The 15,805-nt window shown below is 41.5% G+C and overlaps 1 protein-coding gene across 6 annotated transcripts in view; it reads left to right on the forward strand.

The window, feature by feature from the left end:
• Positions 1-15,805, forward strand: part of usp54a (ubiquitin specific peptidase 54a) — a 150,555-nt gene that overhangs the window by 113,242 nt on the left and 21,508 nt on the right. For all 6 annotated transcript variants that reach the window (XM_072282586.1, XM_072282587.1, XM_072282582.1 and 3 more), the window contains one exon: positions 263-396. In XM_072282586.1, coding sequence (XP_072138687.1) covers positions 263-396 — 134 coding nt within the window. The remainder of the gene's footprint in view (positions 1-262; positions 397-15,805) is intronic.

Raw genomic sequence — 15,805 nt, forward strand, 5'->3', positions numbered from 1 at the left:
AACAGTTTTAGTGTATTTTCTCAAGTATCATTATTTTTAATTGAGAGATTAAAATAAAATCTAATAAGCTGTCACCAGGTATTGGATGTGAATATGCTGCTCTCCTTTTCTTATCAGTAGTTTGTCCTTGCTATAGAAACATCTGAATTTATTTCTTTTTCACTTTTATCAATGTAGAAATTGATATACTTTGGTCATTTGCGAACTCTTGTGCTTCAGAGTAAATGTTGATTTTTCTGTTTCTTTGGTCTTTTATTTGAAGGGAATCTAGTGCTAAGAAAGCAGTCGTTTCTGGTCCTTCATGGAAAACTGTTCCCAAGTCCAAGAGCAGCAATGCCTTACAACAAGAATCATCTGCAGCTGCCAAAAGCTGGGTGAATTTGCAGCAAATGTCCAGTAAGAAAACTTACAACATATTATTATAATGCAGAATGTTTTCCTTTAGATCTTTGATAATTATATTAAAAGTGTGCTAGATTTTATTTGCATATAATATAAAATAACCATAGCACTATCACTTTGGATACTTTGACACAAAAAAAATTATTTAATGCATTAATTGTTTTGAAAGTGCACACAGCCCGGTTAAAATTGTTCCAGACGGACTCAGCATCACTATATTAGTAAGATAACTTTACAAGGAAGCTATAATTACAATGGAAAGGTATGTCTGTAAGTGTCTTCTCTGGGTTGTTTGGCACTTTTAGTAGTGGATGCATTTGCTAGGCATTGCAAATTCATTGATGAGATTTACTCATTTCATCACCAGTTTAGTGTCTAACAGACAAGGGTTTTAATACTTCAATAAAAGAGTGCAATTTTCTTTCCTAAATGACCTTCAATCAAGTTGTATTTTAAGATCTCATTGGTGTATAATATGCCTTTGGAAATATACATGAACCTCACTCAGTAAATGAAGAATTGCTAATAAGTAAAACAGATTGCTATAATCAATTCATAGCATCTCTCAGCAGAGAATTTTAACATGTAAATCCATAGTCAGTTCATTTACACGTCAAACTAGGATGACTCAGTTTCACTCAGTGGAGCTTTGCATCAAGACATCCTTGCAAGTAAAGGACTGCAACTTCAGAGGTGGCACCTAACTCTGGATCTGTTGATGACATTGCAGTCTATTATTAATCACAACTAACCAATGGGTTACTGACAACCGAGTGATGCCTTGTACATGTTAAATGCCAGTCTTTAAACTAATTAAAATGCAGCTTTGGCTTGCTTCATAGAGACAAACTGAGATGTTTGACTGGAGCATTGATGTTTACAGTAGATTACTGGGTTACCATGTTTGCTGTCAGTACTGAGCACTGTTGGATCTGATATATAGTTTAGAGTAGTGTGCCATCTTGATAAATGTATGAACTTCAACTCAAATATATGGTTCTCTTTTTGAGTTGGTCCAACAGTTCCTCACTCCCATAGTAAGCATTTTCACATAGGTTGTCTTGTTATGAGTATCTTAATACTGCTACCCTTATTTTCTTCTAATAAGAAAATAAGGGTAGCCACACAATTTTTATTTAGTATAAGAGGGAGATGGAAGTTCTGACCCAAATTTATTCTGAACTTCTGTCAGTATTCAGCTGACCTTGTAGTTAACAACTGTTTCTGCAACCCTCACTTTTATGGCAGCAATTGATATTGAGTCTTTTTGTAAAAGTATTGCAATGGACTTGCGAAAACTATACATACTCATGATCGGTAGCTGCCATGGATTGGGTTCAGAAGGCACCTTGAACATCCTGTAACAAGTTATTAAGGGCTGCTAACTTTGAGCTGGGGGACAGCAATTACTCTCTGTGATCTCCTGCTCCAGAGTAAAAAGGAAAAAGACATCTTAGAAACATAGAAACATAGAAAATAGGTGTAGGAGTAGACCATTCAGCCCTTCGAGCCTGCACCGCCATTCAGTATGATCATGGCTGATCATCCAATTCAGATCCCTGTACCTGCCTTCTCTCCATACCCCTTGATCCCTTTAGCCACAAGGGCCATATCTAACTCCCTCTTAAATATAGCCAATGAACTGACCTCAACTGTTTCCTGTGGCAGAGAATTCAACAGATTCACCACTCTCTGTGTGAAGAAGTTTTTCCTCATCTCGGTCCTAAACTGCTTCCCCTTTATCCTCAAACTGTGACCCCTCGTTCTGGACTTCCCAACATTGGGAACAATCTTCCTGCATCTAGCCTGTCCAATCCCTTTAGAATTTTATACGTTTCAATAAGATCTCCCCTCAGTCTTCTAGATTCCAGAGAGTATAAGCCTAGTCGATCCAGCCTTTCATCATATGAAAGTCCTGCCATCCCAAGAATCAATCTGGTGAACCTTCTTTGAACTCCCTCTATGGCAAGAATGTCTTTCCTCAGATTAGGAGACCAAAACTGCGCACAATACTCCAGGTGTGGTCTCACCAAGGTCTTGTACAACTGCAGTAGTACCTCCCTGCTCCTGTACTCAAATCCTCTTGCTATGAATGCCAGCGTACCATTCGCCTTTTTCACCACCTGTTGTACCTGCATGCCCACTTTCAATGATTGGTGTATAATGACACCCAGGTCTCGTTGCACCTCCCCTTTTCCTAATCGACCACCATTCAGACAATAATCTGTTTTCCTGTTTTTGCCACCAGAGTGGATAACCTCATATTTATCCACATTAAATTGCATCTGCCATGAATTTGCCCACTCACCTAACCTATCCAAGTCACCCTGCATCCTCCTCACTGCTAACACTGCCGCCCAGCTTCGTGTCGTCCGCAAACTTGGAGATGCTGCATTTAATTCCCTCGTCTAAGTCATTAATATATATTGTAAACAACTGGGGTCCCAGCACTGAGCCTTGCGGTACCCCACTAGTCACTGCCTGCCATTCTGAAAGGTTCCGTTTATTCCCACTCTTTGCTTCCTGTCTGCCAACCAATTCTCTATCCACATCAATACCAAACCCCCAATACCGTGTGCTTTAAGTTTGCACACTAATCACCTGTGTGGGACCTCGTCAAAAGCCTTTTGAAAACCTAGATATACCACATCCACTGGTTCTCCTCTATCCACTCTACTAGTTACATCCTCAAAAAATTCTATGAGATTCGTCAGATATGATTTTCCTTTCACAATTCCATGCTGACTTTGTCCGATCATTTCACTGCTTTCCAAATGTGCTGTTATCACAACTTTGATAACTGACTCTAGCATTTTCCCCACCACCGATGTTAGGCTAACCGGTCTATAATTCCCCGGTTTCTCTCTCCCTCCTTTTTTAAAAAGCGGGGTTACATTAGCCACCCTCCAATCCTCAGGAACTAGTCCAGAATCTAAAGAGTTTTGGAAAATTATCACTAATGCATCCACTATTTCTTGGGCTACTTCCTTAAGCACTCCGGGATGCAGACCACCTGGCCCTGGGGATTTATCTGCCTTTAATCCTTTCAATTTACCTAACATCACTTCCCTACTAACATGCATTTCCCTCAGTTCCTTCATCTCACTAGACCCTCTGTCCCCTACTATTTCCGGAAGATTATTTATGTCCTCCTTAGTGAAGACAGAACCAAAGTAGTTATTCAATTGGTCTGCCATGTCCTTGTTCCCCATGATCAATTCACCTGTTTCTGACTGTAAGGGACCTACATTTGTCTTAACCAATCTTTTTCTTTTCACGTATCTACAAAGTCAGTTTTTATGTTCCCTGCCAGTTTTCTCTCATAATCGTTTTTCCCTTTCCTAATTAAGCCCTTTGTCCTCCTCTGCTGGACTCTGAATTTCTCCCAGTCCTCAGGTGAGCTGCTTTTTCTGGCTAATTTATATGTTTCTTCTTTAGAATTGATACTATCCCTAATTTCCCTTGTCAGCCACGGGTGCACTACCTTCCCTGGTTTATTCTTTTGCCAAACTGGGATGAACAATTGTTGTAGTTCATCCATGCAATCTTTAAATGCTTGCCATTGCATATCCACCGTCAACCCTTTAAGTATCATTTGCCAGTCTGTCTTAGCTAATTCACGTCTCATACCTTCAAAGTTACCCTTCTTTGAGTTCAGAACCTTTGTTTCTGAATTAACTATGTCACTGTCCATCTTAATGAAGAATTCCACCATTTTGTGGTCACTCTTACCCAAGGGACCTCTCACGACAAGGTTGCTAATTAACCCTTCCTCATTGCTCAATACCCAGTCTAGTATGGCCTGCTCTGTAGTTGGTTCCTCAACATGTTGGTTCAGAAAACCATCCTGCATACATTCCAAGAAATCCTCTTCCTCAGCACCCTTACCAATTTGGTTCACCCAATCTATGTATAGATTGAAGTCACCCATTATAACTGCTGTTCCTTTATTGCATGCAGTTCTAATTTCCTGTTTAATGCCATCCCCAACCTCACTACTACTGTTAGGTGGCCTGTACACAACTCACATCAGCGTTTTCTGCCCCTTAGTGTTATGCAGCTCTACCCATATCGGTTCCACATCCTCCCGGCCAATGTCCTTCCTTTCTATTGCGTTAATCTCCTCTCTAACCAGCAATGCTACCCCACCTCCTTTTCTTTCATGTCTATCCCTCCTGAATATTGAATATCCCTGAACGTTGAGCTCCCATCCATGGTCACCCTGGAGCCATGTCTCTGTGATCCCAACTCTATCATATTCATTAATGACAATCTGCCCTTTTAATTCATCCATCTTGTTAGGAATGCTCCTTGCATTGACACACAAAGCCTTCAGGCTTGCTTTTACAACACTCTTAGCCCTAATACAATTATGTTGAAAAGTGGCCCTTTTCGATTTTTGTCCTGGATTTGCCAGCCTGCCAGTTTTACTTTTCACCTTACTACTTTTTGCTTCTACCCTCATTTTACACCCTTCTGTCTCTTTGCACTTGTTCCCATCCCCCTGTTGTGAACTAACCTCCTCTCTCCTAGTCTCTTTAATTTGATTCCCATCCCCCAACCATTCCAAGTTAAAGTCACCTCAGTAGCTCTCGCAAATCTCCCCGCCAGGATATTGGTCCCCCTAGGATTCAAGTGTAACCCGTCCTTTTTGTACAGGTCACACCTGCGCCAAAAGAAATCCCAATGATCCAAAAACTTGAATCCCTGCCCCCTGCTCCAATCCCTCAGCCACGCATTTATCCTCCACCTCATTGCATTCCTACTCTCACTGTCGCGTAGCACAGGCAGTAATCCCGAGATTACTACCTTTGCAGTCCTTTTTCTCAATCCTTCCTAACTCCCTATATTCTCCTTTCAGGACCTCTCCCCTTTTCCTACCTATGCCGTTGGTACCTATATGTACCACAACCTCTGGCTCCTCACCCTCCCACTTCAGGATATCTTGGACGCGATCAGAAATATCCCGGACCCTGGCACCAGGGAGACAAACTACCATCTGGGTCTCCGGACTGCGTCCACAGAATCGCCTATCTGACCCCCTTGCTATCGAGTCCCCTATTACTACTGCCCTCCTGTTCCTTTCCCTACCCTTCTGAGCTACAAGACCGGACTCTGTGCCGGAGGCACGGCCACTGTCACTTCCCCCAGGTAAGCTGTCCCCCCCCCGAACAGTACTCAAACAGGAGTACCTGTTGTCAGGGGGCACAGCCACTGGGGTACTCTCCATTACCTGACTCTTCCTCTTCCCCCTCCTAGCTGTGACCCACTTGTCTGCCTTCCATGGCCCCGGTGTGACCACCTGCCTGTAACTCCTCTCTATCAGCTCCTCACTCTCCCTGACAAGACGAAGGTCATCGAGCTGCAGCTCCAGTTCCCTAACGCGGTCTCTTAGGAGCTGAATCTCAGTGCACCTGGCGCAGATGTGGACGTCCGGGAGGCCTGGAGACTCTAGGACCTCCCACATCTGGCACCGAGAACAACAAGCTACCCTCACACTCATACTTCCCCTCTCCTCAAATAACAACAAAAAATGAATACCAAACCCTCTTCTCCTTGCCTGTTTCCGCCCTAGCCCGTTGAGCTGAAACCCTTAAGCCTTGACTCTGCCCCGACTCACTCCGCAGCCCGCCAACTATGCTGTCCACTGTATAAGGCTCTGTTCTTTTTAAATCTTCGTGCTTCACTGCTTGACGTCACACGCCTGCGCAGTCCCGCCTCTCTGAACGCCGATGGGAAAAAAAACCCGAAAAATTCAAAAATGGCTTCCTTTGCACTCCCGCTCCGATTCTCAGACTTCCTTCTCCGAATTAAACCCGAAGCAGGATTTCTGTCCTTTCAAGTCTTCCGTGCTTCACTGCCTGACGTCACATGCCTGCGCAGTCCCGCCTCTCTGAACGCCGATGGAAAAAACCCCCGAAAAATTCAAAAATCTTGATTATTACGTCCATGTTTCGGTTTATTAGAACCATAAATTCTCTGTTTTAACTGCTAAGTGGCTGAAGGATTCCTGTGGAAAGATGTGGTCAAATGATCCAGAGAGAGCTCCGCACTGAAATAAATCAATCTCTGTTTATGTAACAACCAACTGTTGCTACCTATGAGTACGTTAAGCAGCTCCTTGTCACAGATATTCTGCAAGAATCAAAAATCAATGACTTTCCATTTGATACTGTAGGCTAGAAAGATGTGTACATGTCATTTATTCAGCTGACACGGTTTCTATGTTCTTAACTTAATCTGTACAATTTATCCTGATGCCAGGAAACTGCCTGTTTAGATTCTAGCTCCCAAATTTAACTTTAATTTGATTTCCAGATTGCGGGAAGGTATGTAAATTGAACTGCTGTACGTAAGATCAACAGAACAATCAGTTTTAATGGAGCTGCTCTGACACAGTGGTGTTTCAGCTGCTGTCCATCCAATATTGTTGCTGCTCACTACTCATTTGGCCCTCCTTTAACTTTGTGATGTTCCTGTTTAAGACGGTGTTTTTTTGTGTTTTATTAGCAATTTGTTTTCACAAGGTTATATAATTAATATTTGACCATAATAATAATGACCAATTAATCTTTTTATAAAAATTAGACCTTAAGACATAGGAGCAGAATTAAGCCATTCAGCCCATCAAGTATGTTCCACCATTCCATCATGGCTAATTAATAATCTTTCTCAACCCCATCCTCCTGTCTTCTCCCTGTAACCTTTGATGTCCTGACTAATTAAGAACCATCATCCTCCAGTTAAAAATATTCCCATTGACTTAGCCGCCACGACTATCAGTGTTAATGAATTTCACAGATTCACTACGTCCTGGCTAAAGTAATTCATCCTCATCTCTGTTTGAAATGGGCATCCTTCTGTTTTGAGGCTGTGCCATCCTAGTCTCACACACTATAGGAAACATGCTCTCCACATCCACTCTTTCTATGCCTTTCACTATTTGACAGGTTTCAATGAGATCCTCCTTCATTCTTCTAAATTCCCAAAGAATACAGGCCCAGAGCCATTAAACACTCCTCCTATACTAACCCTTTCACTGCTAGAATCATTTGCATAATCTCTTCTGAACACTCTCTAATACCAGCACATCTTTTCTTAGATAAGCGGCCTAAAACCACTCACAGTACTTCACATGCGGTCTGACCAATGCCTTATAAAGCCTCAGTGTTACATTCTTACTGTTATGTTGTAAGTGGCCTATCAGCAGCTATAACCAGAGCACCAATCATGAGTTAGATAGCATGGAAGGTTCAGGCATGAAAGGGAGACACTGCCTAGCTGAGCAGTCATCAAAGGAGCGGTCATCGACGAAGAACAACAACAAACAGAAAGCAACAAATACTGGACTGGAAGTGTATTTGAATGCACACAGCATAAACAATAAAATTGACAGTCTTCAAATTCAGCTACAGATTGGCAAGTATGATGTTGTGGCCATCTCTGAAACTTGGCTAAAGGATGGCTACCATTGGGAGTTGAATAGATAGATAGATATACTTTATTAATCCCAAGGGAAATTTGGTTTCGTTACAGCCGCACCAACCAAGAATAGAGCGTAAATATAGCAATACAAAAAACCCCAACAATCAAACACCGAAATACAAACTATGCCAGATGGAAAAATAAGTCCAGGACCAGTCTATTGGCTCAGGGTGTCTGACCCTCCACAGGAGGAGCTGCACGTTTGATGGCCACAAGCAGGAACGACCTCCCGTGCCGCCAAGTGTTGTATCACTGTGGAATGTGGCCAAAGTCCAACAGTAAAAAGTTCAATATCCAGTCTGCAAACACATTCCTCGATCGTAATATACCGGATTGCACCATCCATTGTTAACCAGATCAGTAAGCACGAAACTCCTTTACGCTTACCGCTGTCGGTGCACTTCCGGTCAGCCGGAACGGTATTACCCACCGAACTCCTCTTCTCCAAAAGTCTCTGTTGTCTCGACCCGGTCCTCGTTCCTTGGCTTTGTGATCCCCCTCTGCATCCTCTGTGTGTTTTCCTCCGGATTTCAGCAGAGGTGTCTGCCGCTGTGCTCGCTAAACCGGCCGGTATTTGCTGGTCCGTGGAATACACAATGCGACCTTGCTTCTGTCCCACGTGTCGGGATGTAACCATTTCCAGCGCTAAAGAAAACCCAAATAAAACTCTCTCTACCAGCATATAAGGGAGGGTGCAGCTTCGACATTACCGTGAGAAAAAAAAACAAAAATAACGTAAATTAAAAAGTAAGAAGAAGAAAGTAAAAGAATAGATCGGAACGGCTGTACCAGGCTGCATGCACGACTGGCGCATGCGCATCCAAGGATATACGGTGTATCGGAAAGATAGGTTAGTAGGCGGAGGGGGTGGTGTGGCCCTGTGTATAAGAAATAATATTAAATCATTAGAAAGGGATGACATAGGGTCAAAAGGTGTAGAGTCTCTATGAGTTGAGTTAAGATATGGCAAGAGTAAAAGGACCCTAATGGCAGATGTATACAGGCCTCCAAACAAAGGCTGAGAAGTGGATTACAAATTACAACAGGAGATAGAAAAAGTGTGTCAGAAGGGCAATGTCATGATAATCGTTGGGGATTTTAACATGAAAGTGGATTGGGAAAACCAGGCCAGTACTGGACCTCAAGAGAGAGAATTTGTAGAATGTCTAAGAGATGGCTTTTTAGAACAGCTTGTTGTTGAGCCCCCTAGGGGTTCAGCTGTGCTGGATTGGGTGTTGTGCAATGATCTGGAGGTGGTAAGAGAGCTTAAGGTTAAGGAACCCTTAGGGAACAGTGATCACAATGTGATCGACTTCTCTTTGAAGTTTGAGGAGAAACTAAGTTACAATGTGTCGGTATTTCAGTGGAATAAAGGAAATTACAATGGCATGAGAGGGGAACAGGCCAAGGTTGACTGGAAAGAGACACTAGCAGGAAGGACAGCAAAGCAGCAATGGCTGGAGTTTCAGCGGGAAATGAGGGATGTGCAAGACAGATATATTCCAAATAAGAAATTTTCGAATGGAAGAAGGACACTACCGTGGCTGACAATTGAAGTCAGAGCCAAAGTAAAAGCAAAAGAGAGGGCATACTAGGAAGCCAAATCTAGTAGGAAGATAGAGGATTGGGAAGCTTTTAAAAACTTGCAGAAGGAAACTAAGAAGGTCATTAGGAAGGAAAAGATGAATTACGAGAGGAAGCTGGTGACTAATATCAAAGAAGATACTAAAAGCTTTTTTAAGTATATAAAGGGTATAAGAGTAGATATAGGACCAATAGAAAATGATGCTGGAGATATTGTAATGAGAGACGCAGAGATGGCAGAAGAACTGAATGCTTATTTTGCATCAGTCTTCACAGTGGAAGACATCTGCAGTGTACTGGACATTCAAGAATGTCAGGGAAGTGAAGTATGTGCAGCGAAAGTTACAACTGAGAAGGTGCTCAAGAAGCTTAATAGTCTTGAGGGTGGATAAAACTGGGCCTGATGGAATGCACCCGCAGGTTCTGTAGGAAGATTGAAGAGATTGGAAAGATTGGAGAGATTGCAAAGGCATTAACAATGATCTTTCAAGAATCGATAGATTCTGGGATTATACCGGATGACTGGACGATTGCAAATGTTACTCCGCTATTTAAGAAGGGTGGGAGGCAGCAGAAAGGAAACTATAGACCTGTTAGCCTGACATCAGTGGTTGGGAAGTTGTTGGAATTCTTTGTTAGAGATGAGATTATAGAATACCTGGAGGCACATGACAAGATAGGTCAAAGCCAGCATGATTTCCTGAAAGGAAAATCCTGCCTGACAATCCTACTGCAATTTTTTGAGGAAATTACAAGCAGGGTAGACAAAGGTGATGCAGTAGATGTGGTGTACTTGGATTTTCAGAAGGCCTTTGACAAGGTGCTGCACATGAAGCTGCTCAGTAAGATAAAAGTTCGTGGAATTACAGGGGAGTTACTAGCATGGATGGAACACTGGCTGATTGGCAGAAAACAGAGAGTGGAAATAAAGGGATCCTATTCTGGCTTGCTGCCCGTTACCAGTGGAGTTCCACAGGGTTTGATGTTGGGACCGCTGCTTTTTACGATGTATGTCAATGATTTGGACTATGGGATTAATGGATTTGTGGCTAAATTTGCCAATGATATAAAAATAGGTGGAGGAGCAGGTAGTGTTGAGGAAACAGAGAGCCTGTAGAGAGAGTTAGATAGTTTAGGGGAATGGGCAAAGAAGTGGCAAATGAAATACAGTGTTGGAAAGTGTATGGTCATGCATTTTGGTGGAAGAAATAAGCGGGCAGACTATTTAGATGGGGAGAGAATTCAAAATGCAGAGAGTCAAAGGGACTTGGGAGTCCTTGTGCAAGATACCCTAAAGGTTAACCTTCAGATTGAATCGGTACTGAAGAAGGCGAATGCAATGTTGGCATTCATTTCTAGAAGTGTAGAATATAAGAGCAGGGATGTGATGTTGAGGTTCTGGAAGACACTAATGAGACCACACTTGGAGTATTGTGTGCAGATTTGGGCTCCTTATTTTAGAAGGGATATACTGACGTTGGAGAGGGTTCAGAGTAGATTCAGGAGAATAATTACAGGGATGAAAGGGTTACAGTATGAGGAACGTTTGGCAGCTCTTGGGTTGTATTCGCTGGAGTTCAGGAGAATGAGGAGGGATCTCATAGAAACATTCTGAACGTTAAAAGGCCTGAACAGATTAGATATGGCAAAGTTATTTCCCATGGTAGGGGATTCTAGGACAAGAGGGCACGATTTCAGGATTGAAGGACATCCATTTAGAACAGAGATTCAGAGAAATTACTTTAGTCAGAGGGTGGTAAATCTGTGGAATTTGTTGCCATGAGCAGCTGTGGAGGCCAAGTCATTGGTTGCATTTAAGGCAGAGATAGATAGGTTCTTGATTAGCCAGGACATCAAAGGATATGGGAAGAAGGCAGGGGAGTGGGGATGACAGGAAGAATTAGATTAGCTCATGATTGAATGGCAGAGCAGACTCAGTGGGCCGACTGGCTTGTTTCTGCTCTTATATCTGATGGTCTTATATTCTAATTCTCTTGAAATGAATGCTAACATTGCTACCAATTCCACCTGCAAGTTAACTTTAAGGAAATCCTGCACAAGAAATATGCACCTCTGAGTATAATTTTCTCCCTGTTTAGAACATAGTTTCACATCTATTCCTTCTACCAAAGTGCATGATCATGCACTTCCTTACACTATATTCCGTATGCCACTTTTTTGCCCATTTTCCCAAACTATCTAAGCCCTTATGCAGATTCTCTACTTCCTCAACACTACCTGCACCTCCACCTATCTTCGTATCATCCGCAGACTTGGCTACAAAGCCATCAGTTCCGTCATCCAAATCATTGACATATAACGTGAAAAGAAGTGGTTCCAACGCAGACCCCTGTGGTATACCACTAGTCACTGGCTGCCAACCAGAAATAACCCCATTTGTTCCTACTTTTTGCCTCCCGCAAGTCAACCAATCTTTTATTCATGCTAGTATCTTTCATGTAATACCATGGGCTCTTGTTTTGTTGAGCAGCCTCTTGTCAAAGGTCTTCTGAAAATCCAAGTATACAACTTCCAGTTACTCTTCTTTGTCTATCTTGCTTTTTATCTCCTCAAAGAATTGCAACAGATTCATCAAGCAAGATTTCTCCTTAAGGAAACCATGCTGATTCTGGCCTGTTTTATCATGAGCCTCCAAGTATCCAGAAACCTCATCCTCAGTAATGGACTCCAACATCTTTTGAACCACTAAAGTCAGGCTAACCTGCCTATAATTTCCTTTCATCTGCTTCCCTCCCTTCTTAAAGAGTGGAGTGACACTCACAATTTTCCAGTCCTCTGGAACCAATTCAAAATCGAGTGATTTTTGAAAGATTATTACTAATGTCTCCATAATCTCTTCAACTACCTCTTTCAAAACCCTGGGGTGTTGACCACCTGGTCCAGGTGACCTATCTATCTTCAGACCTTTCAGCTTCCCAAGCATCACCTTAGTAATAGCAACAACACTCACTTCTGTCCCCTGACACTTGAAATATCTGGCATACTGCTAGTGTTTTCCACAGTGAAAACTTACACAAAATACAGGTCCACAATCCCTTATCCGAAATCCTTGGGGCCAGTTGCATTTCAGAACTAAGAATTTTTCGGATTTCAGACCCCCTCCCCCCCGCCGATACCAAAAAAAAACACATGTTCAAGTCCCTTATTTAACTTTTCTTAGTGCGGCGGACTTTAGGACCCAGCGGCGCACCAAACCTACGCACATCCTCCCGTATACTTTAAATCATCTCTAGATTACTTATAATACCTAATACAATGTAAATGCTATGTAAATAGTTGCTATACTGTATTGTTTAGGGAATAATGACAAGAAAAAAAAATTATTTCCAACAAAAACATTCAATAAAACATAAAAATATACAGCTTCAAACGAACCGAATAAAACACATGGTAAATGACTTATTGGAATAAATGTAGACCATCATTGTCACTATAAAACTTCAGTAACTTGTCTTTCTGTTTATTTAAATCATATACAGTGGTAGTTCCGACACTATTTTCTTTAGTAAGATGCCACACAGACACACCACGATCAAGCTTCTGCAATAATTCCACTTTCTGTGTTATTGATAATGATAGATGCTTCCTTCTCTTTTTCTCATTGTTACCCATAGGGGTATCTGCAGCTCTTTTTGACATTTTCACAGTGAAATTAAACACAAAGTCAACAGTGAACACAAAATATCAGCGAACAGCAAATGCACGTGTAACCAGTACGAGCACTAAACCACAAATGACGTCTGGCGGCCTGTGCTAGTGCTGCCACATCACACCTGTGTGACGCCAGCTGTTGGCGAAAAAAACTTTGGTTTTCGGAGCTTTTTGGATTTCAGAATTTTGGATAAAGGAATGTGCACCTGTACTTGTTAAGCTTGCCCGCCATTTCTTTGTCCCCCATTACTACTTCTGCAGTATAATTTTCCAGCTGTCCATTATCCATTCTTACCTGTCTTTTACTCTTATATCTGAAAAAACGTTTTATATTTTCTTTGATATTATTGATCACCTTCCCTTCATATTTAATCTTTTCTTTCTTTATGATTTTTTAGTTGCCTTCTGATGGTTTTTAAAAGCTTCCAAATCCTCTAATTTACCATTCAGTTTTGTTACATTATATGCTCTCTCAGTTCTTATGCAGCCCTCTCTTATGCTGCCTTTGACTTCTTGTCAGCTACATTTGTGTTATCCTCCCTTTAGAATACTTCTTCATCTTTGGGATGTATTTAACCTGTGCCTTCTGAATTGCTTCCTGAAACTCCAGCCATTGCTGGTCTGTTATCATCCCTGCTGCTAGTGTCCCTTTCCAATCAACTTTGGCCAGCTCTTCTCTCCTGCCACTTTACTCCACTGTAATAGAGATACATCTGACTTTAGCTTCTCACTCTCAACTACAGGGTGATTTCTCTCATATTATGATCATTAGCTCCTAAGAGTTCCGTTACCTTAAGCTCCCTGATCAGATTTGGTTCGTTACACAACATCCAATCCAGAATTACCTTTCTCCTAGTGGGCTTGTCCACAAGCTGCTCTGAAAAGCCATTACATAGGCATTCTACAAAGTTCATCTCTTTGGATCAGGCACCAACTGGATTTTCCGAATGTATCTGCATATTGAAATCACCCATGACTTTTGTAACATTGCCCTTTTACATGCCTTTTCTATCTCCTGTTGTAATTTGTACCCCATATCTTTATTATTTCACATTGTAAAGGTTGTATTTTTTATTCACCACTTGTATGCAGATTGAGTCCAGCCACAGATTCTCTCTTATTCATCAGAACTGGCCTTGATCATTAAAATCTTGTGCCATGGTGAATTGCTTAGTCATTCACCTTTTCTCAGTTCTCTGCATGTGGTCTAGTGGCCTGTTGTTAAGCCATTGTCATCTGTGGTAAAATATTGTATGTGACAGTTAATTCACAGAAAAAGGTACATGCACCATCTAGTGGAGGAAAGTAGCAATGGCTGGTGCTTTGCCCCCATACAGCATATCTTGAAGCCACTGAGCATCACAGAAGAGGAAGGTGGTTCTTCCTTCATGAGAGCTTAAATTCGCGATGAATAAACTTGATATTTTAAGCTGGAGCACTTGGAATATGGGTGGCTAGCATGTTTGAACTACACTGTGTAGTTCAGCTGTTACAATCAAAGTGAACTTTCAGATAACTGATGAATGAATTGTGGCTTAACACTTGAACTGTTCTATAGCATTGCTTTGAAGTTGGAAATGAGAAAGAAATGCTTTGAGCACTGCAACTCATTATATTTGGATGTTGTGGACTGCAAGCAGCTGTTGATTCTTCTACCTCCAGATTATTTTCGCTGTGGAAAAAAATACTAGCTTATAGGAACAGAGTGGCTGCTCAATTTCCACTTGATTATATAAAACATTCAATTTAAGTTTGATGACCACTTGATATACTGTGGTTCAAAGGAGGAATTGGGAAGGCGTTATTCTTTCCTTGAAGTCTTCCCCAAGTTACAACAGGGTTCCATTCTCAACAGCAGAGGATACTTGTAGTCTTCCTATAGTTGATGAATCCATGCTACCTGTGTCCTAAACACTCACTTATGCTGTGCAGGTAGTTGTAACTGGGGAAGACGTGTATCATGTTCTAACTTAGTGCTTTCATATGACTCTGTGCGGCTTAAGAGGCTGGCTGGCAGTTGATTCTGTTCATTTGCATACCCATCAATGGGAGAAAGATCCAGGTTACTTTCTAGTGAACACTACCTCACTACTTTTTTTTTATAATTTCTGTTTTTGCACTACTTATTTTAGTTTAACTATTTAATATACATATATATTTACTGTAATTCATTTTTTCTATATTTATCATGTATTGCATTGTACTGCTGCCTCAATGTTAACAAATTTCACAAGATACGCCGGTGATATTGAACCTGATTCTGATGTTGGCTGCAACAATCATTTTTGACTAGTTTGACAAAGTAAATGTAATGCCCGGTTCATATTATTATGCTGTATGTTTTTCATTTAGCAGTTCTGTAAGAGCAGTCTGTTCTACCGTCAGTCTGTTCGGGTTATTGTTGAAGAATAAAGAATGATAAGGAATGTGTGCCTTCCAATTATGGTAGAACTGAGGGGAGGTTTTTCTGGTGAGGAACACTAAGGTTGGACTTGGGTCTTGAAGCCAGGGGCGATGATCGATTGAAGATTGGTGAACATAGTGAAACGTTGAGCTCCAACTTGTGTATATTTGACTGTTTAATTAAAATGGGCCCTTTTCTTTTTGATTTTCTTTACTAATCCTTTAGTTAAGATTCATAAATATATTTCTTTTAATCGTA

Source organism: Mobula birostris, chromosome 18, assembly GCF_030028105.1.
Source record: "Mobula birostris isolate sMobBir1 chromosome 18, sMobBir1.hap1, whole genome shotgun sequence".
Classification (NCBI taxonomy): domain Eukaryota; kingdom Metazoa; phylum Chordata; class Chondrichthyes; order Myliobatiformes; family Myliobatidae; genus Mobula; species Mobula birostris.